At 47.1% G+C, this 27040-nt stretch overlaps 1 protein-coding gene across 1 annotated transcript in view; it reads left to right on the top strand.

Annotated features, from left to right (window-relative positions):
- The window catches only part of MEI1 (meiotic double-stranded break formation protein 1), a 58294-nt gene that overhangs the window by 815 nt on the left and 30439 nt on the right, over window positions 1-27040 (top strand). The window contains exons 2-18 of the mRNA XM_045835009.1: window positions 1237-1360; window positions 2169-2219; window positions 3919-3992; window positions 5500-5605; window positions 6109-6312; window positions 7259-7389; window positions 11446-11560; window positions 12361-12477; window positions 13462-13561; window positions 13679-13813; window positions 16680-16794; window positions 17833-17924; window positions 18739-18880; window positions 20461-20572; window positions 22438-22498; window positions 23442-23539; window positions 26064-26232. Coding sequence (XP_045690965.1) covers window positions 1237-1360; window positions 2169-2219; window positions 3919-3992; window positions 5500-5605; window positions 6109-6312; window positions 7259-7389; window positions 11446-11560; window positions 12361-12477; window positions 13462-13561; window positions 13679-13813; window positions 16680-16794; window positions 17833-17924; window positions 18739-18880; window positions 20461-20572; window positions 22438-22498; window positions 23442-23539; window positions 26064-26232 — 1946 coding nt within the window. The remainder of the gene's footprint in view (window positions 1-1236; window positions 1361-2168; window positions 2220-3918; window positions 3993-5499; window positions 5606-6108; window positions 6313-7258; window positions 7390-11445; window positions 11561-12360; window positions 12478-13461; window positions 13562-13678; window positions 13814-16679; window positions 16795-17832; window positions 17925-18738; window positions 18881-20460; window positions 20573-22437; window positions 22499-23441; window positions 23540-26063; window positions 26233-27040) is intronic.

Below are 27040 nucleotides of genomic sequence, written 5' to 3'. Positions count from 1 at the left end.
CAGGTCACTTTAATGTTTGGCTTAATAGGAGGCAGCTGGATTTTCAGATATGCATGTAATCTGTTATCACATGTCACAAAATACTCGAAAAGCTTCACTGTACACTTGTGAGAGAGTAAGAGTGGAAAAGGCAAATGGCGCCTTAGTATTCTCTGAAAACGGTTTGGGCCTCAGGGTTGCCCGGAACCCTTTCCTTCGGAGGAAGGGTTCGCATTAGGCTTGAGTAGGGGGTAAGATTTGGAACAGAAGAGATGGGGGGGGGGGTCTTATCCTAGGAGGCTGGTATTAGCAAGGATGAGTTTAGGGAGCCATTAGCGTTTGAAAGAAAGTTGAGGGCGGAAAACTCGGTTGAGATCAGTTCCGGTGAAGGAGAGTCATTGAGATTTTTTTGAGTGACTCGTTTAGCTCACTAGCTTAACGTACTGTGTAGGGGGCGTTGGTGGAGGAAAACAGGTTTGCAGTAGCACAGGTTAGAGGCGGTAGGAGATGCAACTTCTTTCCTTCAACACGCTTTGCTTAGCTCCACCTCCCACCAGTGGAAGGGGGTGATGTAGTCAGTTGGGCCCATGTTCCTGTTCTATCCTCTGTGCACACCCGTTTTTTGACCCAACTTTTGCCACTGTCTTGAGCACTTGGCACAACTACTACCCAGTTTCCTGCTCAGGGAGGTGAAATGAGTGTGAAGATTTGTATCCACGTTGAATGGAAGGGTGGTGCATGTTCTCCATCTACCTCTGAGGTTCATGGAGGGTCCCCCAGTATCACACTCCTGGGCTGTCGAAGTGGAAAGAGCTCTGACCTTTGACGGGATCTGTTTGGAGACTTAGGTTTGGGTCCTTGGGAAAGCCTCTGAACCTCAGTTTCCTTATCTCCAAAATGGCTATGATGATACTTGTTTCTGCTTGCTTCGCCAGCTTGTCAGGCTTAAGTAAGCAGGTAGACAAAAGAGTGATTTGCGCACAGTGAAGTGCTATGTAAGTATCGGGTATTAAGAACCTCAGCACGTGTATAATCCTCTGTGTGAACATATGGAGTCCTGTGTGTAATGTGTAAGTGATACCCTTTTCCATACTCCCTTCAGGGAGCACGATCTTAACCATGAATTAGAGGGTCCCTCCAGTATCATCTTGTAATTATATTTGTACTGTTATGTATTGTATGTATAATTACAATTGTGTGGGTTCAGGATGGCTGAGACTCGGTTGCTGTTGACTATTTTTCTTTACCTACCTGAAGCTGGTGCGCAAGAAGCACGTGCTGTCCTGCTTCCGGGACGTCCTCGTGAGGCACGCCTCCCTGGTCATGCAGCTGGTGGGTCAGGATCAGAGAGTCTGTGTCCACTTCGTGAGCATGCTTTTTGGTGAGACGAAAAGGGGAACTTGGCATGCATTTTCCTATAGCATGTATGTTTGGTTTGGGGGGCCTTGGAAAGATAGTTTAGACTTTTTGTGAAGTAACCGTTTAACTTATTAGCAAATTGTTTTGTCATAATGATGAAGAAAGGGTCACCTTTCTAAGGTACATGATGCATTATATGGTAATTTGACAGCTAAGAGGTCAGTGAAAGTGTGAAGATGAATATGGAAAACGTGTGATCTTTTCAAAGAGTCGAGTCTTACATGGTCTTTGAACAGAATCAGGAGGTCCACACTAGAGTCTGCTGACCTGGCTGTGGCCCTGATTGAGTTACTACCCCTTTCTTGCGCTTCAGTTTCTTCTTGTGTAAAATGAGATGTATTAAGATGTCCCTTCTTTTAATACAATTATCATGTCCTTTGGAAGGAGCCTTTTTGGAGAGGAGGGAAGCTAACTCATACTGAGTACTTTGCCAGAGGCTTTTTAGGCTTTTAGCTGCCAAGACAGTGCTTTAAGGGAGAGAGGATGATCCCTAAGGCTCAGGGAAATCATAGCTGACAACTGGCAGAACTGGAATTTTACCCCAGGTCTGTTATAGAGTCCAGAGTACACAGTTTTATTGCTGTGCTACACTGACTGTTTTAATTCTTTGAAAGCCAGAGTGGGTCATTGAAAATTTAGGTGTTTGGTGCTGAGGATGGCTGGGACATTGCTTAAAGCTGATGTTAGTTTTAGACTTCACAGTGTGCCTTTGTGGGTTTGTTTTTCTTTTAACTATTAACTGTCCCTCTCTTACCTCCCTCTGCTCCAAGGGCTGTTATGCAATGTGGATGATGGGAGTATGGCAGAACTCTGTATCGAAGGTAAGGTGAAACTGTGTGTGCCTAACATTTAAAGCTGGGGATATTAGCCTCAGTTGCAGCTCCGGTTACTTGAAACCTTGATGGCATGTTTTATTTCAGATCCAAATAAAGAAATCTCAACTAGTTGCCAGTTATTAATTCTGCATTTCTTTCTTGAGCACCTACTTTGTGCCAAGTACTGTATCAGACACTAGGGATACATAGATGAATAAGACATGGTTCCTCCCTTTAACAGTGTACAGTGTGGAGGAGAGGTTGACTGCTAAATAACAAGAACTGCTGAGTGCTGTTGCAAAGATGTATAAAATTCCGTTTTTATTGCATTCATGTTGGTTGGTTGGAAGTTGTCTGCACATAGGTTGGTGGCTAGCCGTGGAAGGCTTGCCTTTAAAAGGCTCAAGGAGAAGGAAGACAAGAGCACTGGGATGGGAGGATTCTTGCAGAAAGCAAGAACTGTGTCCATTAGGGTCTAGGCAGGAAACAAACCTCATCAGTGATTTGGACAGAAAAAAAACTTTAATATAAAGAATTATTAGCTAGGTAACTGAAGACAAAAAGAGAATACCAAATTTTCACAGAGGTAGCAGTTTCTGAAAGCAGCTCCCACCCCTAGGGCTTGGGAAACAAAGGGAGAGGTTGGAATTATTCAAACTACAAGTTTGGAGGAGGGACGTCATGTATGAAACTCAGACCTCTGTGGAGGGTGCTGCTTGGCCGCTGTTGGGTCATGACCATTCCGTTAGCAGCTGTAACTGCTGGCAGCTGTAACGGATCATAAGTTAACATGACCTGTGTGTACTTCTGACACCTGAAGCTCTGACCGCTGGCAGGGGAGGGGAGATTTCACTATTTTCTTCAAGGTCACTCTTGAGTTGGGCTGTCATCCTAAAGCCATTCACTTCTGGTTAGTGCCAGCAAAACTTGCAGAACCCAGTCATCAGACCCCAAGAACTTGACTGAGGTGGTGGGCCCTAGATGCAGACCGCAGAACTAGAGGGAGAAGGAGGGCTTGCTCCTTCCCCACTGTTTCCTGTTCGCTTCCTGCTTTCTTCCTGTCTCCGTGTTATCCCAGAACGCTTCTTTACCCTGAAAGTGGCAGAGCCGTCCCACAGCAGCAGGTGAATTTTATTTACAGCAGTACTTTTTTTGACTCTTGCAGAACCAGCCTCTTCTCCACTTCTCCCCAAATACCAGCAGAAACATCACAAATGATTGTATAGAAGGGTGGGTTTGGGGTTGAGAGATAATATTGTTGGCAATTACTGGCAAAGAAACTCACTCATAATTCTATTTTCTAGCCTACGGAGGAGTGAATTCTGAGGAAGGAAAAAATGTAGAGATAATATAAAAATAGTCGTTTTCAGCCTTGGCTTCACAATAGACTCACCTGGGGAACTTTAAACATGTCTAGATGCTTAGTTTCTTTCTGTAGAGATTCTGATGTAAATTGGTCTTGGACATGAATATTTTTTCTAAAAACTTCCTAGGTGGTCCTATTGTGCAGTCTAGTTGTGAACTGCTGATATAAAAGAAATGAAGAAGCCAGAAATCTTTTTGTTTGGACATGCATGCATGGTTTAATGGGGGAGACAGAACAGACTAGAACCGATTAGCACAAGCAAGTGACTTGGAGTAGAAGGGCTGCAAAAGGTGAACTCTGGGGTGCCTTCTGACTAGTGATGCCACTGTGTGTGTTCAGTCCTTATCCAGCTCACAGCTCAGCTGAAGTTGGAGCAGACCGTTCGCTGCCTGCTGGATGAGTGCCACAAAGAGGTCAGTGCGTACCTGTGAGTTCTTGAGTACCCCCTGGATCCTCAGGTACCACAGCGGGGCCAACCCTTCTTTGGGTAGATGGGAGATTAAAATCCAGAGAAAAGCCCTGACTGGTTGGGTTCTGTTCCGCAAAGCCAAGGGTCTCCGGTTTGATTCCCAGTCAGGTACATGCCTGAGCTGCGGGTTTGGTCCTCTGTCCGGGGACGTGCGAGAGGCAGAGCTGATCGGTGTTTCTCTCTGGCATTGATGTTTCTCTCCCTCTTTTTCTCTTTCCTTTCTCTTTCTCTAAAAATTAATGAATAAAATCTTAAAGGAAAGGGACTTACTGTCTGAGGTCAGTGGCAGAGCCAGAGCCAGGGCCTGGGTCTTCTGTTCCTGCTCACATACTCCTTGTAGCTTCCTGCCTTCCTCTTTCAAACTCCCAAATGCTGCCTCCATGTGGTGAAGTCTGTCTTTCTGCCATAATCATCCCCTGGCCATTCTCTGCGTTCTCCTACATACGATACAGAGTTCCTTGATGAATTTACCAGGGAAATATGTTCCACTGTGTCTTGGCTTAGTATTTTTATTTGCTTTGAAAACAGTATTTTGTACTGAAGGCATTTGCTTTTGTCATGATTTAAGGTAAGCATTGAGTGGGTATGTGTAACCTGCTTTCTGCAGTGTAATCAAAGACATCAATTAAACCAGAAACTTTTACATTGTGTTTACGATTTTGGAATGCTCAGAATCACTTTTTATTTTTTACTTTTTTGCAAAAGGAAGAGAAATGTTCATGTTAACACCATTGAGAGCAACATTTAATTATAAATTATATGAAATTATCATGTCATTATAATTACCCTGCATGTGGTTAATAGATCAGATTGGATTTATAATTATATATGTCATGCCACTTAACACTGAGCACTTTCTGTGTGCTAGGCATTGTTTTAGGTGCTTTACATGCACTGTCTCACTCAGTCCTCCCAACTACCCTGACTAAGTTGGTACTGTTATCATCTCCCACAGCTGGAGTTAAGAGTCTTACCTAAAGTGCTACAGTTAGTCAATAGAAAAGGTGAAATGTATACTACTGACTCTCCCTGTAAAGTACCCAGCATATAGAGTGTTCCATAATAATAGCTAACTGTAATAATAATAACAATAATTTTTTTTTGCACTGAGCCAGAATTTTGTCTTTATGACATTGCCAACTTAAATTTCCCAGTTTCTGGCTCTATAGGAGACATGCTATGCTAATTTGTACTTTAGTTTGTCTTTTAATTCAGTTTAACAAACGTACTGAGCTAGGTACTGAGGACTCTGAGGGGAATCTGATTCGGCCCCTTTCCCCTAGAGCTTCCCAGACCAGTAGGGGAGAGGGTCACGTAGCTAAAGAGGCTGGTCGCTGATGGTGGTGGGAGACATGCACCAGACAGGCTGAGGGTGGATCGGGCAAAATAAATTTTGGCGGGAGCTTCACCTGACCCTAATTTATAGAGTGCAGTGTGTTCACTTTCTGTAGCTCTGTAACACGCCCTCCATGCGAGGCAGCCTGGCCACGCTGACCCTTCTCGGCAAGTTGGTGGATGCCATCCCAGCTCTGGCAGACGAGCTTGCAGTGGAGCACTGTGAGTGACCCCTCAGGAAGAGCCTCCTTTCGCCTTCGCCTGCTTTGATCACACTTCCATCTGTGGCCCATTACACCTTCATTACTTTCCCTCTCTAAGCTTCGGTTTCCCCATCTGCAAAATGTGCTGTATGTTGGCCAGTTTGAAAAAAGTGTCTCTTGACTCTGGTCTTGGCTATTTGTGTTCACTATTTAAGGCAAATTAATTAAGTACCTAGTATGAGTCTTCCTTTTGGGTGGAAGGGGGAATTAATTCTGAATTATTGGAAGTACTCTTTTTCTGCCAGTAAAATGCAAATAAATATCTCACAGAGGATTTATACAAGGGTAAATCCTTTAACTTCTCTAAACCTTAGTTTTTCCCTTTGATTAAATGCCCAGAAGTCATTTCTTGCGGGGGGTTATTGGGGATTACCATTAGTACCCCACTGAGGGCAGCATTTGAGTTTCGCATGGCAGTTGACATTGTGTGGTTCCCCGGCCTCTTGGTTGTCTTCCGGACAGGTGACATGACGGAGCACCTGCTGAGAGCTCTGGTGTACCCCAGTGAGGGGGTGCAGGCTTCCGTCTGTTACCTCTACGGGAAGCTGTACTCCTCACCAAAGGCAGCCGAGGTGCTTTCAGGCCATTTCCGGGAGAAGCTGTGCCCTGTCTTCCTTTCCACGCTGGATGGCGCCCAGACAAAGGAGCTGCAGATCAACTGCTTGGGTAAAACATGAGGCGGCAGGGGAAACAGAAAGGGTTTGAGGTTTTGCTCGAGGACTTGAGGTACTGGTTCTCTAATGGTGGGGAAGTGTGCTGCTTCGCCAGGCCAAGGGTTTGGGAGATAAGATGTATAGACTGTGAAAGATAGGTAGAGTTGGTGTGGCAGCTTAAGAATGTTGCCTTTAGAAGGAGAAGAAAGGAAGTGGGGCAGCAGTTTTCCCTGCCTCCAGTCTTCACTGCCTGTTGTGGTGCTGCCAGGTCAGTCTTCACACTGCAGTGCTCGCACCCTGTCGGTTTCCCATTTGGAACGTCATCTGCGGCTCCCTCTAGCCTCCAGGGTGACGTCCGGGTTGCTCTGCGTGTTATTTGAGGCTCCTTAGGCAGGAGCTATAGGGGAACACATAGTTTGTGGGTGACAGTGGTTCCTTTTCACAGTTTGGGCCGAAAGCTATGTTATGAACAGTCCAGCCGCACACAGTGAGCATTCATTCCGGGCTGGCCTCTGTGCTGGGCTCTGGGGTCATAGACTTGATCAAGCTCCAGCTGTGTTCTGAGGGAGCTCAGAGTCGAGATGTGGACAGTTAGAGTCCAGTGTGGCAAGTGCTGTTATGGGGGCTGCACAGAAGAGGGTGTGATTCTATTTAACGTGGTACTATAATTCGCATATGTAGAAAACCCTAATAACTCACCAAAAAGCTTAAACTAGCAAATGAATTCAGTCAAGTTGCAGGATACAAAATCAGTTGTGTTTCCATGTACTAACAACAACCTGTCTGAAAAAGAAATTACGAAAACAATCCCTTTTACAATAGCATTAAAAAGAATAAAATACTTAGGCATACCTTTGGAGGCATAAAGAAGATTCTAGGGCAGGTGTGAGGAGCCTCCTAAGGTGTTCCCCGGTGCCCGCGCCCCCATTGCCCGACTGCCCAACCCCTTTGTTTTCTAGGTCTGCTGAGGCAGCTGCTGAAGTACGATCTCTTTGTGTCCGTGATCATGAACAAGTCAGCACTGGCGGAAAGTTCCGACGGTGGTGAGGGGCCGCCAGGGGAGACCTCACTGCCATTGGTGCTCAAAAAGGTCCTTGTCTTGTGATTCTTTGTCTCTAGGTTCAGTAACAAGGCCTGCCCTCATCCACCACTCTTTCTGTCTAGGATTTACCAAGTATTTTCTTACTAGCCAAACAACACGCTGTTAGAAGACCGAAAGTGCGTATGTGTTTTTTCAGTTGTGAATCCTTATATTGCATCTTCCCCTTCACATCCGGGCTGCCTGGGAAAGAAGCATACATGACACAACAGGAACAAAGCTGCCTCAGTTGTTTTAGGGGTACAGCTCAGGTTTCTCAGCATGGTACCTACCTAGAGCCCTCTTTCTCTGGACCCTGTTTGTCTCTTCAGCCCTGCTTACCTGTTTCTTCTACTCCACAACCCAGTTCTCCAGCCATATGCAACCTCTCCCTGGACCTGCACACGCGCGGACATCCTGTCTAGCTGTGCAGGTGCTCTTCCCCTTTGCCTTTAAAGCCTTTCTCTCTCCTTTGTTGACCTCTCTGATTCAGCCTTCGAGGTTCGAGTGTTCATGGTAACATCTGGTTAGAACAGCTGACCCTGGTCTCAGCAGGGGCACAAAGTCTTCTGTCCTTAGAGTGCACCAAGGCAGCATGATGATGGTGGCAGGGGTGGAGATTAGAGAGCACTGTCTTAGGGGGGCACGGACTTTGTGGAGACAGGGGTTTTGGTTTAGAGGTGCCATCCTCTGTCTGTATGTAGAGACTGTCCTTCCATAGGCCACTTTGGATGATTGGGTTTTTTGGGGTTTTTTTGATGGTTGGGTTTTTAAAAAATTTTTTCTTTCTTTTTTTTTAAGAGTGATTATTTATTTATTTGTTTGTTTATTTTTAGATAAACAAATAGGGGAAGGGAGGGAGAAAGAGAGGGAGAGAAACATCAACGTGTGGTTGCTTCTTACACTCCCTGCACCAGGGATCCTGGCCTGCAACTCAGGCATGTGCCCTGACTGGGAACTGAACCAGCGACCCTCTGCTTCATAGCCCAGCGCTCAGTCCACTGAGCGCACCAGTCAGGGCAAGGATGACTGGCATTTTATTTTACTACAGCGGCTAGCAAGGTTGGGGCTAGGGCGAGGTCAGGGAGACACTTGCCTTAGGTGCAAATTTTAAGTGGGCGATAAAAAATTCAGCAATCAAGATAAATAATATTTTAATGCAATATTCTAAAAGATCGAAGTCAATGCAAAAAATTCATGACGTACAAAATATCAAAATTTTAAATAAAGATAAGATTGGCATGTATCCGTGTACCTCCATTCCAGCATCTTGTATCAAGAGTCTCATGCTGTCTCGTCCTGCTTTTGGCTGATAATCAACTTGTTCTCTCAAAATTGAGGTCCCTGGGAACATATTGTTAATGTTTGTGTTCCTGCTGTTGCAACGTTGATTTATTCATTTTGTCAAATTCATAGTGAGCACTAAGTGATATGTTGGTCACTATGTTAGGCACTGGGAATATTGTGGTATGTAAGTAAATGAGCTTCTTGCCTACTCATAAACTAGTGGGAAAGGCAGATAATAAGTAAATGAGCAAGCACAGTAACTGTAGGTTGTGATAAGTGTTATAAGAAAGAGGGAAGAGATAGTAGCAGAAAATGTCACCCACAAGTTGAGTGATCAGGCAGGGCCTCTCTGAAGGGTTGACAGTTGAGCTGACACTTGGATTAATGTAAGCCAGTGATCAATTATATCGTAATGAAGCTGAAAATAAATAAATAAAGTAAGTAAGCAAGCTGGTGATATGAAGAGCAGGCAGAAAGGCATTTCAGATAGAAGGAACAGCGAGTAAAAGCCAGAGGAAGGGACATGCTTGATGTGGTCCAGAAACAGATGGAGGCCAGCGGGGTTGGATGGGTGGGAGGTGAAGTGGCCCACGATGAGGCTCGAGATCAAGCAGGGAAAGTCATGCGGGTCCTGACAGGTCATGGTAAGTTATTAGGGTTTTTTAACGATAGATTTTTAGCCCTGACCAGGTGGCTCAGTTGGTTGGAATGTCATCCTGTACACCAAAAGGTTCTGGGGTTGAGCCCTGGTCAGATCACATACCTAGGTTGTGAGTTCGATCCTTGGTTGGGGCACATACTGGGGGCAACTGATTGATGTTTCTCTTTCTCTCCTTTCCTCTCTCTAAAATCAGTAAAAAAAACATATCCTTGGGTGAGGATTTTAAAGAAGATTTTTATAATTAATTTTGTCTATGAGGAATATGTAGGGTTAGAATGTTTTTTTTCTTAATACTACTTATAAGGACTATACATTTTAAATCAAGAATCATTGTTTAATGGTTAAACACCATTTTTGTAAGATACATTTTTCCACCCACATTTTAACAGCTCTGAAGTTGGGAGGCATTTTATCATTAATAGTGTGTCATAGTTTAATTACAGCTCTTTTTCTTTAAATAATGGTTTGCCTTCTATTAGTAGCATCTTAAAAAATACATGTCTTTTGCTATATAAAAGAGGACAAGATAGAAATTAATATCTAGAAATTCCTTTGCATGCTAACAGAAAGGCTTTTTATGTGTCTGTGTTTAAGTCTAACATGACTGAGATGGGTTTGAGCATGCAGTCCTCAGATGCCGCTCCACCGGACGTGAGTGTGGCTTCGTCCTGTTCTTTTGAATCTCTAAAACCTTTGTCCTGTTATATATGTTTTACTCATTATTTCCCCCCGGAAGGCCAGTTTCTACTACACTTAACATCTGTGTTACAGGGTCTCCTGAAAGCTGTGGTGTCCAGTAGGGATTTGTATGTTATACAGTGGACATTCACTGAAATGTTTTGAGTAGAGGAATAACCTCATATAAAATTTTGGTGTGGGAGACATCTCCGCTGTTGGAAAACTGGATTTGGACATGGCTTGTCTGAGTTTCTACCTCAGCTTTGCCACTTACTAGCAAAGTGAGGCCTGGAGTAAGTAACTTAACCTCACTGTCGAAGGTCCCCAGTACCACCCCCCAGGTTCAACAATTTACTAGGAGGACTCCCAGGACTTAGTGTAGAGTCACACTCACAGCTATGACTTACTAAGTGAAAGAATACAAAGTGCCCTGGCTGGAAAGCTCAGTTGGTGAGAACGTCATCCCTACACACCAAGGTTGTGGGTTCGGTCCCCTATCAGGGCACATACAAGAATCAACCAATGAATGAATGCATAAATAAGAGAAACAACAAATCAATCTCTCTCTTTCCCTTCTCTCTCTAAAATTAATAAGTAAAAATGTAAAAAATAAGAATGCAAAGCAAAATTAGCAAAGGGAAAAGGTGTATGGGGTGAAGTGCCGGGGAGGGGCAGAAACGAGGCGCCGCTCCTGAGAGTGCTGCCCAAGTGGACGCAGGATGCGCTTTATTCCTCCAGCAGTACACTGTGACAGCGTGAAGTGTTGCCTAGCAGGGGAGCTCATTAGGGTGTCAGTGCTAAGGGGTTTTACTGGGAGCTGGCCAGTCAGGTAGGCACTGTCTGACTCACGCATGCCAAAATTCCAGACTCCAAAAAGAAAGCCTGGGTGTTCAGCATAAACAATATTGTTTAAACAAATTGTTTAGTCAAGTGAGCCACTCTTATGAATTCTGGGAATGATGGGAACTGCCCTGAAATCCAACTTCCCAAACCCAGCCAGTGGTCATTCTTGCAGGCAGGCCTTTGTGAGGACAACAGTCTCAGGCCCCCATGTTACCTCTTGCCTGCACACTCTGTGAAGTGAGCGAGGCCCATAGTGGACGCTTCCCTTGTTACGTTCCAGGCTTGCTGCAAACACCAAACCCAGATGGGGGCTGTGAAAGGACCTTTGTCAATGAAGGTCTGAGCCCTTCTTGGTGATGGTTTTAATGGTCTTTGAGTGCCAATGTGTTCTCTTTTGTTCTAATTCTCACCTGCTGCTATTCATAGACTCCTTTCCATAAGCCATAACTGCCCTCCCTGAGCCCGTCCTCGTGGCCGGTGACTGGTAGAGCAGGAGGGGTCAGGAGACAATTAGGCTCCTGCCCCCGGGCACCCAGGCTGCCTCCCTCTAGTCCTGTCAGTGGGGTGACTGCTGCACTTCCTGCTTCCTGTTTCTCCAGCTCCTCCTGTCCAGAGACGAGATTCTGCAGGTGGCCAGTGCCCACTGTATAACTGCGGTGCTGGTCCACTCCCCAGCGAAACATGCCCCAGCCTTCATTCATGCTGACATCCCAGGTAGGGGGCCCCTTCTGACCTTCTCCTCCAAGGACCCTGGAGTTCTGACTGGAGACCCTTGAGTCGCAGCAGTAGCAGCAGCCTTGCTGGGGTTCTGTGATAATGCATACTGGGGGGATGGGTTGGTGGCAGGTTCAGTTGTACATGACAGAATCTGGAAAGTAGGCCTCATGACGTCTGAATTCTCTAGCTACAGATTTCCTATATGACCTTGAGAAATTTGTTACTGATCTTTGTCATTTGTTTGACCATCTAGGAGTAAACACCTAGTGTGAGATGGTGGAAAGACCCATGGACCGGGGGGCAAAGGGAATTAATATTTCTCAAGGGCTTGTTATGAGCCAGGAAATATTCCCTAAGGTGCCTTGTTGCCACATTTAGATTCTTATTTTTTCTATTTTATGGATAAAGAATCTGAGGGTCAAAGAAGGGAAATAGCTGCTTTAAATCGACAAGGGTAGTAAAATCAGCCTCTCTGGTTTTCACCACTTTTCTCTGCATCACGCTGCTTGCCCATCCTGAGAATTAGGGGATCTGAGTTCTAGCCCCGCCTCTACCACTCATAATACCTCTCTCTGGGTCTCAGTTTCCCCATCTGTTAACAAGTGAGGCTAGACCATGACCCTGAGGGCATTTTTCAGGTTTGCCGGTGAATTAGTATCACGTCTCATGGAGACAGAGGGTGTGTGAAGAGAAGACGTAACAGGTGTGAGATGCTGAATAAATCCCAGGCCCTGTTAGTGGAGGGATCGTGATTACACAGCTGGCGTTTATTGTTTTCTTTCCCTCTCCTCGGCCAGAGTTCCTCTTTGAGCATCTTTCCTCTTCCAGCGAAGTGCTTATCTGGTCCAGCTACAACTGCTTGATGCTTCTGGCGGAGGAACCACTCTTGTTTTCCAAGTGCCACACGGTGTACGGTTGGTAGTGAGTCCTGTGCCGGCTCTGGGTTGGGTGGACAGCACTTGGAAGTTGGGTGGCCACAGCAGTGGTGAAGGGCTGACCTGCACTGGGAGGGGCGTGCTGGTTCTGGTCACTTCCGGCAGGCCAAACTCATTACCTGATCCATCCACATGGAAACAGTTCTGCTCTTCACTGATTAGCAGAAGCGTGTGTGTATCTATACGTTTCAAGAGAGGGACACTCCTGTTAGCCACTAAATAAATTCCTATTTCACCTTAAGAACAACTTGAGTCAACCTTGGATTCAGTCCTTTCCTGTGTTCCACATATCTGTCCATCTGAGTCCCTAAGTTTTGCTGATTCATCCTTTCAAATTTTTTGAAACTATCCCTTCTCTTCCTTCCTGGTGAAGTAAGGAAGCACTTGTCGGGGACTGTTTATATCACGTACGGATTTTTAGTCTGAGCACATTCAGTCATTCATTTTTACTCTGTGTCCCTACTCTGTGCCAGGCACCAGGCTGAGACCTGGATATTTAGAGATACGTATAACGTGGTCCCTGCCCTCTGGAAAGGGAGAGAAACACAAACGAGCCAATTAGGGCTCTGCTGGAGGCAAGAACAGGAGGTGCGGGAGCTTGGGGAAGGCCCACAGCTCTGCCCGAGTGGGTCAGGCAAGGCTTCCTGGAGAAGCGGAGACCAGTGTGATTGTTCGAGGAGGAATAGGAACGTCTAGTGGAGGAGGTGCAGCCCAGTCAGTAGGTATTCACTAAATAGTCGAGTGCCAGGGCCTGCGCTGGGTTTCCGGGAGACAGGGATAAGTCCGAGAAGGGCCTGCCCTCTAGACCTCGCGGCCTTGTGCCACCAGCCCAACCTTGTCTCGGCCCCTCCATGAGGGGCCGCTGGCAAATCTGCGCTGTGCGGAGCCTCTCGCCTCTCCCGGGTGGGCACTGCAGGAACCACTAAGCCCCGATCCCTGCCTCCGCTGTGTTGTGTTGAGTAGGGATCGAGTCGGTGGTGAGGAGCCTACAGGGGAGCCTGAGGATGAACAACACGGAGCTGCACAAGCAGGGCGTGCTGCTCCTCGCCGAGATCCTGACTCGGTGAGCGGGGTGGGGCGGCAGGCCTGTGGGGGCCAGCCTGGAGAGGGAAGAGTGCGGCATTGGTTCCCCGTGGGGTGAGAGAGTTCGCTGACCTGCTCTGCATTTGCTGCTCCTCAGGCAGCCGGAGGAGATCCAGCTGTTCACCAGCTCGGCCGTGTGCCGCGATGCCAGCCGTGCCCTCCAGGAGGCAGTGAGCAGCCCCGTGCTGGAGGTGGCCACCGAGGCCGTGAAGGCCGCCTCTGCCTTTCTGAGGTGAGAGGCCGGGGCAGGCTGAGCTCCCCGGCTCCCCGCCTCCGTGCGTACCTGAGGGCCGGGTCAGGGCCCAGGGCGGCTGGGGGGGCTGCTCGTCAGGCAAATTTCCTTGGTTTTTTTCTTCCTTTTACCCTGTTCTCTCTTTTTGGAACTGCCACTCAGATGTTGGACGTCCTGGATGGGTCATCTCATGTTCTCTGTTTTACGACAGCTTTTCATCTTTTTGTCATTATGAACTAGTTTCTGGGAGATTTTCTTGACTTTCTGTTTCAATTCTTCTATTGAGTGTTTTATTTCTGCTTTCATATTTTTTTAATTTTTACTTTAAAATTTTTATTATGCAGCTCTGGCTGGCATAGCTCAGTGGATTGAGCTTGGGCTGCGAACCAAAGTATCGCAAGTTCGATTCCCAGTCGGGGCACATGCTTGGGTTGCAGGCCATGGCCCCCAGCAACCGCACATTGATGTTTCTCTCTCTCTCTCTCTCCCTCCCTCCCCTCTCTAAAAATAAATAAAATTTAAAAAATTTTTATTATACATTTCATAATATACTGCATGCTACAAATACACTGCATAACCTTCCAGCAGGGGTAGTTGAGAATAACTGCACTATTTTTCATCAATCAGAAAATGCCCCCTTAGTCAATGTTCTCTAAACCTTTTGAACACAGTAACGATTAACTCCAGAGATGCACCTATCTCTTCCCGTCAAAGTTCACTAATATGAGTAATAGGCACGCTTTTTTCCTCTTGGAAACATTGTGTCAGATACCACAGAATTCTCAGCTGCAGCGGTTCCCGGTAGCTAGCAGTATCCCAGCCAGTGCGTTCTTCTGGCATACTGGCCAAAACTGTTAGAAGAAAAATTTTACTCTGCTTTTTAAGGGTTTTTTGGCTGGTCTAATCAATTGACATGAGACAGACTAGCAGGAGAAAAACAAAGTTTAGAAACATACATACCTCCTGTATGCATGGGAGAGACCCAGGAAAACTGAGTATTCTGCTTTCATATTTTTCATTTGGAAGAGTTCTTTTCAATTCTCTGAATGTTTTAAATAGCACTTTTATTCTGCATTTATTTCATGGATGTACCAGTAGTTTTTTAAAAAATCTCAGCCTTGGCCCTGGCTGGCATAGCTCAGTGGATTGAGTGCGGGCTTCGAACCAAAGTGTCGCAGGTTCGATTCCCAGTCAGGGTACATGCCTGGGTTGCAGGCCACGGCCCCCAGCAACCACACATTGATGTTTCTCTCTTTCTCCCTCCCTTCCCTCTCTAAAAAATAAATAAATAAAATCTATAAAAAAAATCTCAGTCTTTTGTTTTAGTCTAGACTTTCCTCCCACTTCCTTTCTACTAATTGTTCCTTCTGCCTAAAATACTCTTCCCTTAAATCTTTGCATGATTGACTTCTTTCTGCCATTCAAGTCTCATTCAGAGCATCCTTCCCTAACTTCCCTGGTTAGGCTGCTATAGCACCTATCAAACACTTGGTAGTTCTTGTTTACTCACTTGTTTGTTTGTTTTTTGTCCCTCCACCTCCTGCCACTATAACATAATCTTCAAGAGATCAGGGGCCATGGGAATTTTTTCCTGCTATATATTTGCCTTGTTACTAATAGGTAGTCAGTATAGAATGAAGGGTGTTAAAACGGATGGTGAGACTAAGAGAACCTAGGGTCAAGATGGGAAAATTTTTCCATCTTTCTGGACAGGTTTGGCCAGTAAGCCAGAAGAGCTCACTGGCTGGGATACTGCTGCAGCTGAGGACTCTGTGATGTCTGACAAGGTATCAGGCAATGAGGCAAGGCAGGATTCTTCCTAGAGCCTTTAGAGGGGGCCAACCCCTTGATTTCAAAACTTGTGTCCCCCAGAACTAGGGGACAATAAACGTCTGTTGTTTTAAGCCACACAGTTGGTGATAATTTATTATAGCATCCCTAGGAAACCATTACTGCTACCTTATACCCTGCAAAGGACGAATTCACTCATTTAACATTTCTTTTAAGCATCAATTTACAATGCATCTAGCTCTGTTGAGGTAAAGTGAAAAGGTGGAACTGGTCCTTGGCTTCTTGGGGCTCACGATTAGACTAGTCAATGACCCTTGCCTTCCCTGAGTCCATAGAATATGAGGGTTCAGATGGACCCTCCGTGTTACTTTTCACATTTACCCCACACTCACAATGACTGACTCTCCAAAAGTAGTTCTCAGTCTCTGCTTATAATCTCCAAGAGGAGGGAGCTCACGCCTTCCTAGATAGTCCCTCTACCTCTACAGAGTGTGACCCATAGGAAATTCTTATGTTGAAATAAAATCTAGGTCCTGATAACGCTTACCTGCTGATCCGGTTTTTCCTCAGCAAGATAACAGAGGACAAATCTGATCCCTCTTCTCCACTGAGAGCTTATCATGCATTTGAGAACAGAGGCCCTAGTATATCTCTTGATGCACTTTCAGTCCTGGACAGTACTTTCACCAGCAGGGCCTTCTCGGTGAGGAAACCCACTGTGTTCTTAGCAACAACAATAATAGTCATGGCTGTCATTTATGAAGACTTACTCTCTACTAAGCGTGCTGCTAAGTGCTTGGCATACATGATCTGATTAGATTTGATTACACAATAGTCCTATGAGGAGAGTGCTAGTAAGTCTCAGTTAACAGGAGAGGAAACTGAGGGTTAGAGAGGATGAGGAATGTGCACAAAGCCATGCAGCTAGGTAAGCGCTGGGGCAGGGGTTTTTATCAGAGCACATCCTGGACCTGTGCTCTGGTCAGCCCCATTGGCCCCCACTGCCCGAGAACCTGAGGATATCTTGGCGCACCCTTCTGTCGCCCTAAGCCTGCCTTTGTCTCTCTGGGTGCAGGAAGGACCATCAGAGTGCTCCGCCCGTGCAGTACAGGGAGCTGCGGGCCTTGCTGGAAGTCATGCTGAACTGGTGTGCCGATTTCTCCCGGACCCCGCCGAGCAGGCGGTCCCTGGTCAGTGAGCTGCAGTCGGATATCATACTGTAATGTGTTTTTAGAAGATAACCACCTTACCCTTACCTTTGTATGCACTTCATAACTTTTCCTCATGCCCATATACCTACAATATGTCCCCCACCCCGCCACCTACAGAGCTGTGAGGCTTAATAATTGCTATTTTTATTTTACAGATTAGGAAACTGAAGCCACAGGGTTAAATAACTTTTCTCTAAAGTTCAAAAGTAGCAAATACCTGATTTTGGATGGTAAATCCCAGGGTGTTTGTACCCAAGCCTACTACGTGCTTTATCTTTTATATTATTCAAGTAGGTATGATAAACATGCTCACAAAATTAGTGGAGACTGGATTTACTAGAATCTGAGAAAGAATCTGACCAATCTGCAATATGTTGAATTGTTGGCTTTAAAAAAAAGATTTTTATTTATTTATTTTTAGGGGGAGGGTATGGGAGGGAGATAGAAAGGGAGAGAAACATCGATCGGTTGCCTCTAGCCTGGCCTAGAACCCAGGCATGTGCCCTGACTGGGAACTGAACCAGTGAGGTCCGCAGGTCGGTGCTCAATCCACTGAGCCACACCAGCAAGGGCGAGCTGTGGACTTTTAAATGTCCATGGACTTAAAAATATCAGTAAAGGTACTGTTATTGTGAATAATAATTATGCCTTTGAGGATTAACTTTGGAAATTAAGTTCTTCACACCTGATGGGGCGGAGATTTTTGTGTGTTTTAAAGCAACTAATGTGGGCATTACAGCCAGTTTGGCCAATGCCACCAGCCTTGGCAGCTTTCTGCATATGATAGAAGAAGAGCCAGTCCTGGGGCTCACGGGCAAACAGATGGTTAAGGTTCCCCCTTCTACCACTTTCTGAAGGACCTGGTAGGTGGCTGGATGCCTGAGGAGATAACCGAGTTCCCCTGGGAAGTGTTAGGTGTGTGGGACGGCCGGGCCCCAGTGTGAGAGGAGGAGATCTGCACAGCCTGGGACGCGGGGTGGCACTTGACCAACAGGTTCCTATCTGTCCGCACCTCAGGGTCACGCCTGCTCTAGAGATTTGGAGAAAGCCATTCTTCGAAGGGGCAAGTTTCTCCTGAGCACTCTGGAGGGGTTTAGAAACGCCTGCAGGTGAGGTGCCCTCTGTGGCCTGAAGAGGAGTACGGAGGGCGGGGCTCGGAAAGGACTCAGACAAAGGACACAGCGCTAGACGCAACACTTGATTTCTGATGCTTTGCTGCCTAGTGAGAGGACTTTGGCTGGGTGGGGCTGGGGGTAAGTGTGAGTGTGGAGGGTGTGTGTGGGGGTCTGAGGACACAGAGCTAGAGCAGGAGGTTTCTAGAGATTCCCTGTCGTGATGTTTGTGTTACTGTGTTACGAGGTTTTGTTTCATTCAGCTTTGTTCCTCTTCCCAAATCACCTAGCCCAGTAGGTGTTCACTGAATACTTGTTGGATTAATTCAGTTGGCATTTCTAGTGTTTTTTATATCCACTGTGTGCTAGGCTTGGGGCTAGGTAGTGGAAGTAGAAAGGTGAGTCAGGTTAGCTCCACAAGGAGCTCACAGTCTCTTGGGGAAGAGACTATTTTGTATATATATACATGAAATTCATTGTCGTCACAGATCCCTGGGAGGCATTCCAGGTAGAGAGAACAGCATATGTAAAGGCAAAGAGTTGTGGAGCAGCAGACAGGGTGGTATGTCCGGGGAAGTACCTGAAGTAGGGTGGAAGAGTCATCTATTGTGAGAGAGGGGGTAGGGAGCATGAAGCCAGAGATGTAGCCAAGGACCAGGCCCTCCTTTGTTGAGGCCTCTTGAGTTTTCTCTCAGGCTGCTGGTAGGGGTACTTTCCCTGGATCCTGAGCTCAGGCATTCCTCTAGGAGGACACTTCTAACCTTCATGTTCCACAGGAGGTAGTGGATGAACTCACACGTTGATTCCTCAGGTTGGCCGTGGAATTCCAGAACGACCCTTCGGCCCAGGAGAATCCATTCACAGCTCCCAGTGCTGAGAAGGAAGACACCTTGGAGGCCTTCTCAGAATTTCTTCTCAGTGCCTGTGACTCCTTCTGTATCCCCATGGTGATGGTGGGTTCCCCTGAGCCAGGGACGGAAGGAAGCTTGTGGGGGGAGAAGGAGAAAGGGAGCCGGGCCTGGAGACGCGAGGCAGTGACTGCTGCTTAGCCGGGCCTGCGGAGCTTCTCGGCAGCGTTGTTCTCGCGGCCGCTTCGCCTTTGGTTTTAAAAGCAAAGTACAGTATTTCATTGTGACACTAATAGATGGGGGAAAGTTGGTAATGTTTATAGTCATTACCTAATTTGATCACCCTAATGACCCTGTGAGACGGATGCTACAATTTCCCCAATTTAAAGATGATATTGTCATTTCCTGTGGCTATAAGGCAAGTGCATGATGTTACTGAGATTTGAACACATGTCCCCTTGTGCATGGTAAAGAGCGGCAGTGAATGTCTGTGATCCACAATAATTAAGAAACACATATACGTGTTCTGTAAAATGAGAGAGGGCCACTCTGGAGGAGCTTCGGTTTGAGCCGACTTAAGATGGAGATGTCAGGAAGATCTGGTCCAGGGCTGTTGACTGTCCAGCTGATACTGAGTGAGTCCTGTCCCGTTTGAGGTGTGGACATCCTGTGAGCCTTTGATGACATGCCGTTAGTAGGGATGGACACCTGGGAACAGTAGGTGGCAGCAGGGAGGCAGAACCATCAGGTTCTGAAGAGAACCTCTTTTCCTTGAAGAGGATGTGAGCCAGTGTGCCAGGGTCTGCAGGCTGGGGACTGTCAGGAGCCTTGGGTTGCGGCCCTGACCGGCACACGCAGGCAGCAACACTTGGGCAATTCGTGTGGAGGTCCTCATCTGCTCTGCCTTCCTCCCAGACTTCTAAAGTGTTAGAGCAAGATCTTAGAGCAATTTTCCTTAGAGCAAGATTTTAGAGCAAGATCTAGAACTAAATCATAGAATCTTTATTTTTGCTTTCTACTTTTCTGTATTGTACACATTGTTTATTTTCCAAGTTAAAAAAAAAACTTGGTTAAAAACCAAACAAAATCTTTAAGAACCATGTCTCTGAGGTCCCAGATCTTCTTTACAGATAGAGAATTGAGACACTGAGAAGAATGATGGGGCTGGGGGGGCCAGGGGAGGGAGGGCGGAGAGTAACCCAAGGGCACAGAGCAACTTTGTGCAGAGCTTGAGCTAGAACCTAAGTCTCTCTTCTCTAAATCCAGAGCTCTGTCTGCTACATCAGGCTGTCTCATGACCCTGTGCACAGATCACATGAAAAATGGATGTGAAGGCAGTTTGTAAACTGTTATTATTACTATGGCTATAGTAATAGGAACATGGGTGTCACTCTGCATTAGCATTTAGAATGTACTTCTCACACATCAGATCTCATCTGTTTCTGGGAGGTAGACTAGTTGTTACTCCTGTTTTACCCTTTTCGATACAGAAGCCCGGAAAGGTGAAGTATCTTATACACACTATTAAGTGATCATAAACTTTGGATGTAGGCTTGTGACTTTCGGTTTCCTTCCAATGAAAAGGTTTAGTCTACAGTTTTAGATTTGACTCCAGTTTTGCTAATGATTTGTCTTTCCAGAGGCTCACTCCTGACGGACTGTGCTCTTCCCCTGGCTCTTTGCAGAGGCACTTGGAGCAGGCCACTCACCCGCCCTTGATGGAAGTTTTCCTCTCGATTCTGCACAGCCTCTTTTTCATCGTTCCCCACATGAAAGAGAAGTTCTCCAAGAAACTCGGTAGGCAGCAAGCCAGTGTGGCAGCTGGGAGGGAGGCAGGCACCTTAGGCAGCTGCTCAGATACCCAAAGAGCATGACCTGTGGGTAGGAAATGTACGTATTTGTTCAGAATCAAAACCCACTCTGCCCAGTGTTGAGTAGAAGGAAATGTCATCCAGAAGCAAAGTCTTTCAAAGCAGTTCTCAAATATATTAATAATTCTCTGAAAGTGTCCAGGAGTTTCTGGTTCAAAGCCCATGACACACCTCTTTCCATATTACTGTTATACTCCTCGTTCCCTCAGACCTCACAAGATGCTGAGCATCTTTTACACCTGAGCCCTGAATGCCAGGAGGACCCCCAGTCACGTGACAGCTGAGAGACAGCCCCGCACACTTGCAGGTGCCTTCCAGGGGAACGGTAGCAGTAGTGTGAAGGCGGCTTTCCCGCTCAGCACCGAGGTGCCTTTCTAGAACTGAACCCAAGCAGCTCCTGACTCCTGTATCCTTCTCTAGGCTGTCTGGCATCTGTTTGTTTCTGTCTTTCATTAGTTCTTTTTCTTCTCTACGGTGTAAACCTTCCTTTCTCACTTCTCCAGTTTTCACCCTGTAAATACTCGAATCTGCAGAATAAGCCCAGGAATCAGAGGCAGAGTCTCCCTTATCTTCCTTAGACAGTGGTAGTGATGGTGAGGATGGCAGCAGGAATAGCCAGAAATGGAAAGGGGAAGAGAAAGGAATAATTAATAACTAACATTTATTAAATGTTTACTATGGGTAAGACACCGTTTTAAGTGCTTTACATGCATTAATTATTTTAGTTCTCAGAGAAGCCCCAGGAGACATGTACTGTGATTATCCTCATTCTACTGACGAGCACACTGAAGCTCAGAGAGGTTGAGTAACTTGCCCAAGGTCACACCAGAAGTGGCATGCCCAGGATTCAAACTTGGAGGATGGCTCTAGAGCTCCTTTTCTTTTTCTTTTTTTTTTAAGATTTTATTTATTTATTTTTAGGAAGAGGGAAGGGAGGGGAAAAAGGAAACATCGACGTGAGAGAGAGAAAAATACATCAAGCAGTTGCCTCTTATCTGGGGACCAAACCTGCACCCCAGGCACGTGCCCTGGCTGGGAATTGAACCGGCAACATTTCCCTTTGCAGGATGATGCCCAACCAACTGAGCCATACCAGTCAGGGCTAGGGCATATTTTCTTAATCCTTGTTATGCTTGCCTCTTATCATTGTCACTCTGAGATGTGTAAATCTCTGGATGGCAGCAGTGGAGACCAAGGGCTGTGGAGAAAGGCTGTGTGGGGAGATCTGTGCAGCATGAAGCCAGATAGAACAGGATCAGGGGCCCAGCTTGCAGGAGAGAAGAGGAAAGCAGGCACCGCTGGCCAAGTGTTGGGCAGAGACCTGGAGTAGGGGGTGGGGAAACGCTGGGTCCCTGAGAGACTGGGCCAGAAGGGGCCCTTCCGGCAGTCAAGCTGGGCGCCCCCTCCCAGGGGGAGTCATGGGTTAAACTGCTGTCCCAGGAAGTCGCTGTGAAACTTGGAGAGATTAAGTCCTTGCTATATGCTTTAGCCCCGGGACAGAATACAGATTATCCCCAACACTGGAGCTGGCGCTGTAGGAGCTGCTGATGTTCTTCTCCCTGTTTAAAATTCTGCTTTTGTCTCAGTTTCACAGCCAGCGAGATACAAAACTGACTTTCAGAGCAGTTACACAGGTGCTTCAGAGTCGCAGTACTAGATAGTGATGGAGCAAAATCTGAACCCTGGTCTGCATGACTTCGAAACTAGTTCTCTTCGGTACCGCCCAGATTCGGGAGGCTCTGAGGGCGTTTGGTTTAAACCGTTCTCTGCTTTCCTCCCACTTCTCCCAAGCTGCCTCATCCTTCATACGACTGACTCTGGAACTGAAGGCCAGGTTCTGCAGTGGCCTGAGGTACGTGTGGTCCCAGGCAAGCTCAGTGGCCAAGGAGCCAGCATCCTCCTTGACTAGACAAGTGGAAATTTCTGACTGATCTAGTCATAGGCCCCTGGTGGGGGTGGGAGTTGTTGACACGGTGTCAGAGTTACTCAACCACCAGTGACACACCACTTTTATTTAATCTGGTTCTGGTAAGGGCTCTCCTTCCATGTGATAATTGGATGGGTACCTATCCCATCAAAACTGGAAGGGTTTTTAGAGGTCATTTATATAACTCCTCGCTTTACAAATGGGGGAACTAAGACCCTTTGAGGGTAAGGGTCTGGTTGCCACCAGCCCAGCAATTCCAGAGAAGACGCTGTAGAGAGGTTGCCGCCTCAGTCTGTCTTGTTAGGCTTCCAGAGCAGCTTTCTTTACCTTCGCATTTATGGTTTGCTAACTGCCCCTGCGTGCACTTGGCAGGCTCCATTTGTCGCTGTCTCCTGCCCACGAGGTGACCTCAGTGCAGTATCCAGCTCTCCTTTCGTGTGTCTGAACAGAACACGCAGTATTCGGGAGAAAACAAGGGGGTCCCTCTGGATGCCAAGTCACACTTTCGGATGTTTGTGTTTCTCCTTGAGAACCCGTCTTGGGTTCAGCAGCTTCCTCTCTTTCTAGTACTGCCCAGCCCTTTCCTGACCAAGGAGCACTTTTTTGTTTCTATGGTTTATGAAATTGGAACTTAGTAGCCTCCCTTGATTTACTTTTCAGAAATTTTTAGTCAATGCCTGTATGGGCCAAGTGCCTAAGTTACAGCGCAGGGCAGCAGGTTCCACATTTCCTTGTCACCGCCACCTCCAGACCGCTCCCAGGGCCACGGTTAGGGGCTCACTGGGTTCCGGCACAGAGCGGCGGCGCTCCAGTGCACGGTGGGGGCAGTGCCGTCTCTCTCATTCTCTCTTTGGATTCCCCCTCTCAGTCACTCAGCCCTGAACCAGGTGTGCTCCAGTTTCCTCCACTGCTTGTGCATCAGCCTCCTCTCAGCTCTAGAGAAGACAGAGCCCCTGTCTCAGGAAGGTGAGATGCTGCTGTGTGACTGCTCGTGAGGTCTGTGTGGTCTTCGAGAGTTTGGGTACCTTGTTGTTTGGCCGGGCAGTGAGTCAGTTCAGTAATAAGATCCCTTAGCCTGAGGCTGCCCGGAGGAGCCATGGAATCATGGAATGAATGATGGAACTGTTGCTTGATTCTAGGGAGCTGAGATCATAGAATCAGAAAACGATGGAATCGGAGGCTCCTGGACCCTTAGACTCTAAGGGTTGAGAAGGACTCTCAAGCTCAACCAGCCCAGTTCATCCCTCGGCCATCGCTCTGCCACACCCCCCAGACCAGACCTCTTGTCCTCTTCTTGCTACCTTCAGAGACCTCTGCTCAAAGTATCTTGAACCTCTGAGCCTCTTTCGTTTCTTTTTCTCACTCAAATATTTCTTGGGCATCTATGTATCAGACTCTGTTCCAGGCTCCGGGGATAGAGCTAGGGACACAAAGTCCTGCTTTCATGGAGTAGGAGAGGCAGACAATAAACTCATAGATACAGGGTCAGGGATGGATAGGTGCTACAAAAAAATAAACACTGGGCGAAGGGATAGAGGGTGATGGAGGAAGGAGCTACATGTTAGCTAGAGCGATCAGGGCAGACTTCTGTGAGGAGGTGACACTTTAGCACAGCTCTGAGTGAGGTAGGGGAAGTCCGTGCAGAATGCAGGGCTGGCAGCTCCACAAGTTCTTCCTTCGGTTGAATATCCAGTGAGCTTCTGCCACATGCTGGGGAGGCCTGGATGCTGCCGGGGATACGATATGTCCTCTATCCTAGCCCTCTCTCTCGGTGTAACATAAAACAATTTAACCACTATTTTATTCATTTAACAAATATTACGTCTTCCTTTAGGGTAAGACTTGGTGCTGCTCGTGTTTCCTCTTTTTACACGTGTGAAGACTGTCTTCTCCGCCACTTCCCAGACTCTCCTTTGCTTTTGTCTTTCTCAGACACCATGCTGAGAAAGACAGAAGCGCAGGTGAGCGTTTTCATCCCTTCCAGCATGGCTTGGCTCTTAGGTCTCTCACTACTCGGCCACTCCTCTCTACGTGGTCTGCAGCTGTCTGCCTGTGTGGTGTGGTCTGGCCTGCAGAGAGAATAGCACAACGACTTCGGCCGTGGTGGTCGCCTAAGGCCACGTTGGAGCCATGTCACAACAGCTCCTCGTGCCCACCAATGCCAGCCCCACTGCTGCCGGCAGCTGCCTTACTTGTCAGAACACGAGAAACTCCACACAGCTGTCCCCTGGGCCCAGAGGCAGTGTCACACCCCAGCGAACCAGGGAGAGCGGCAGACCTTGCTACAGGCAGACTGCTTCTTTAAAGTGTCAGGAGAGAGGGCAGGCGGGTGTGTGAGGCTCAAGGACACTAGTTTCATCATCATCATCACAGTGCTCATCGTGTGCTTTGGTAGCAAAAGCACTAAACTTAGAATTCGGAAACCTGACCTGGCTCTGCTACCGCGTTGCTGTGGGCAGTCTCCGTTGCCGTCTTCCACTTGGCCCCACGTCCACCGCACTTGCAGGACGGGCCCTTTTGTTTGACCTCCAGCTTGGCCCCTGTGTTTAGTCTCTCGTCCTCCACCCAGTCTCTACCCACGCTGGAAGGGTCTGTCTGAAGACCAGGTCTTGACATCTTAGCTCCCCTGGCCTTCCGCCGTGGCCCGAAGCGATAGTCTGTCATCACTGTGTGTGATGACACGTGGAAAATTGGGGTCATATAGGAAATTTCCCACAATGTTGACTTTATTGAGATTTTAAGCTCTGAGGTCCTTTTCTTTCATGTTCTTTTGGTATTAAAATACCCTTTCGTTTATGAAATAGAAGTTCCATAAGAAGGTTAGGAATCTGCTCTCAGGATAAGATCCTGATTCTGTACTCGGCAATCAAGGTTTCACAGTCTAGCTACAAATCGTGCCACACAGTTCCATGATTCCTGACACTCCTCATCTGTTCACGGACGGTCCAGTCACACTGAACGCCTTGCTGCCCCATTAAACACGACGTGTCTTCTTGTGCCACTGGGCCTCTGGACACCTCGGTTCCCGTCCCCAGGTTCTCTTGCCTGCCTTCTCTGCCTGTTGTCTGCTCACCCCCCACAGTTCCCTCTTTGAGCTTGTTCCTACTCCAGGAGGCACGAGGCACTCCCTCTCCCACGGCACTGACCCCCTGGCCTGCAGTTTTTTGTCTTATTACCTGTTTTCCCCACCAACTGCCAGCTCCCAGCTCCCGGGTGTGGAGCCTGTGTCTCACAGCCTGGCCCAGAGTAGCCACTCAGGGAACGTTTGTCAAATGCATGAATGAAGGAATGAATGAACGTACGCATGTCAACGTCAGTCTCTCCTGGCGGGCTGAAAGCTGCATAAAGGAAGAGGGGATTCTGATTTCCTGTTACCCTGCATGTGCCCGCGCCACCTTGCGCAGTGCTCTTCAGGTGGTAGATACTCCTATGTTCATGCCTGCTCTCCTGTGTTCCCTGTGTGGCCTTCTCCCGCTCACTTGCTCCCCAGAACTCTCTGCAGTGTCTGAGGTCCTGCAGCACGGGCTGCCCCGGATAAGCAGCAGGAGCCCCGAAAGCCTTGCCTTCCTGTCCGATTGCCAGTACGTGGAGGGGTCTGCTCGCCAGAGACAGTACTGCATCCTGCTCCTCTTCTACCTGGCCTACCTCCACGAGGACAGGTCCGTGCCCACGGCTGGTGGCTGGTGGCTGGTGGCTGGTGGGGGGGCTGGGACCCAATTCAGCTTAAGAAATATTTACGGAGGCGTCTTCTTCAAGCCTGGTGCTGGGCCCTGGGGACACAGACAAGTGACAGATGGGTTTTATTGCTGAGGGGTTTATTTATATCATGGAGTGGGAGGTCAAGGCTCGTGGGCAGTCACAGTGCTGAGAGACAGGCCTAGAATCCTGATGAGAATGCCTTGTAATCCTTGAGGGTGTTTGTGCACAGAAAAAAATTTTAGTAATTTACTTTGGTTTTGAGAATTATATACAATTTATTAAAACTTCAAAGTCAAAGGACTATTCTTTGTTAAGGTTTTAAAAAATTAGGTATTGAGGTAAAATTCACCTAACATAAAATTAACCATTTTAAAGTGAACAATTCAGTGGCATTTAGTATATTCACATTATTCTGCAACCACCACCTCTATCTAGTTCCAAAACATTTTCTTCACTCTATAGTAAAACCTAGCATTTTGAATTTTTTTGAGGAAGTACCATGCTCTTTTCCACAGCGGCTGTACCATTTTACGTTCCCACCAGCAGTGCACAAGGGTTCGATCATTTCTTCACATCATTGCCAACACTTGTTATTTTCTGGTTTTCTGATGGTAGCCGTCCTAATAGATGTGAAGGTGTTATTTTCATAGTTTGGGTTTACATTTCCCTAGTGATTAGTGATGTTGAGCATCTTTTCATGTGCTTAGTGGCCATTTGTGTATCTTTTTTTTGGAGAAATGTCTACTCAAGTCCTTTATCAATTTTTTA

This window comes from Phyllostomus hastatus, unplaced genomic scaffold, assembly GCF_019186645.2.
Source record: "Phyllostomus hastatus isolate PE091 unplaced genomic scaffold, TTU_PhHast_1.1 phas_contig_198, whole genome shotgun sequence".
Lineage (NCBI taxonomy): Eukaryota > Metazoa > Chordata > Mammalia > Chiroptera > Phyllostomidae > Phyllostomus > Phyllostomus hastatus.
This window is presented reverse-complemented; position numbering and strand designations above follow the sequence as displayed.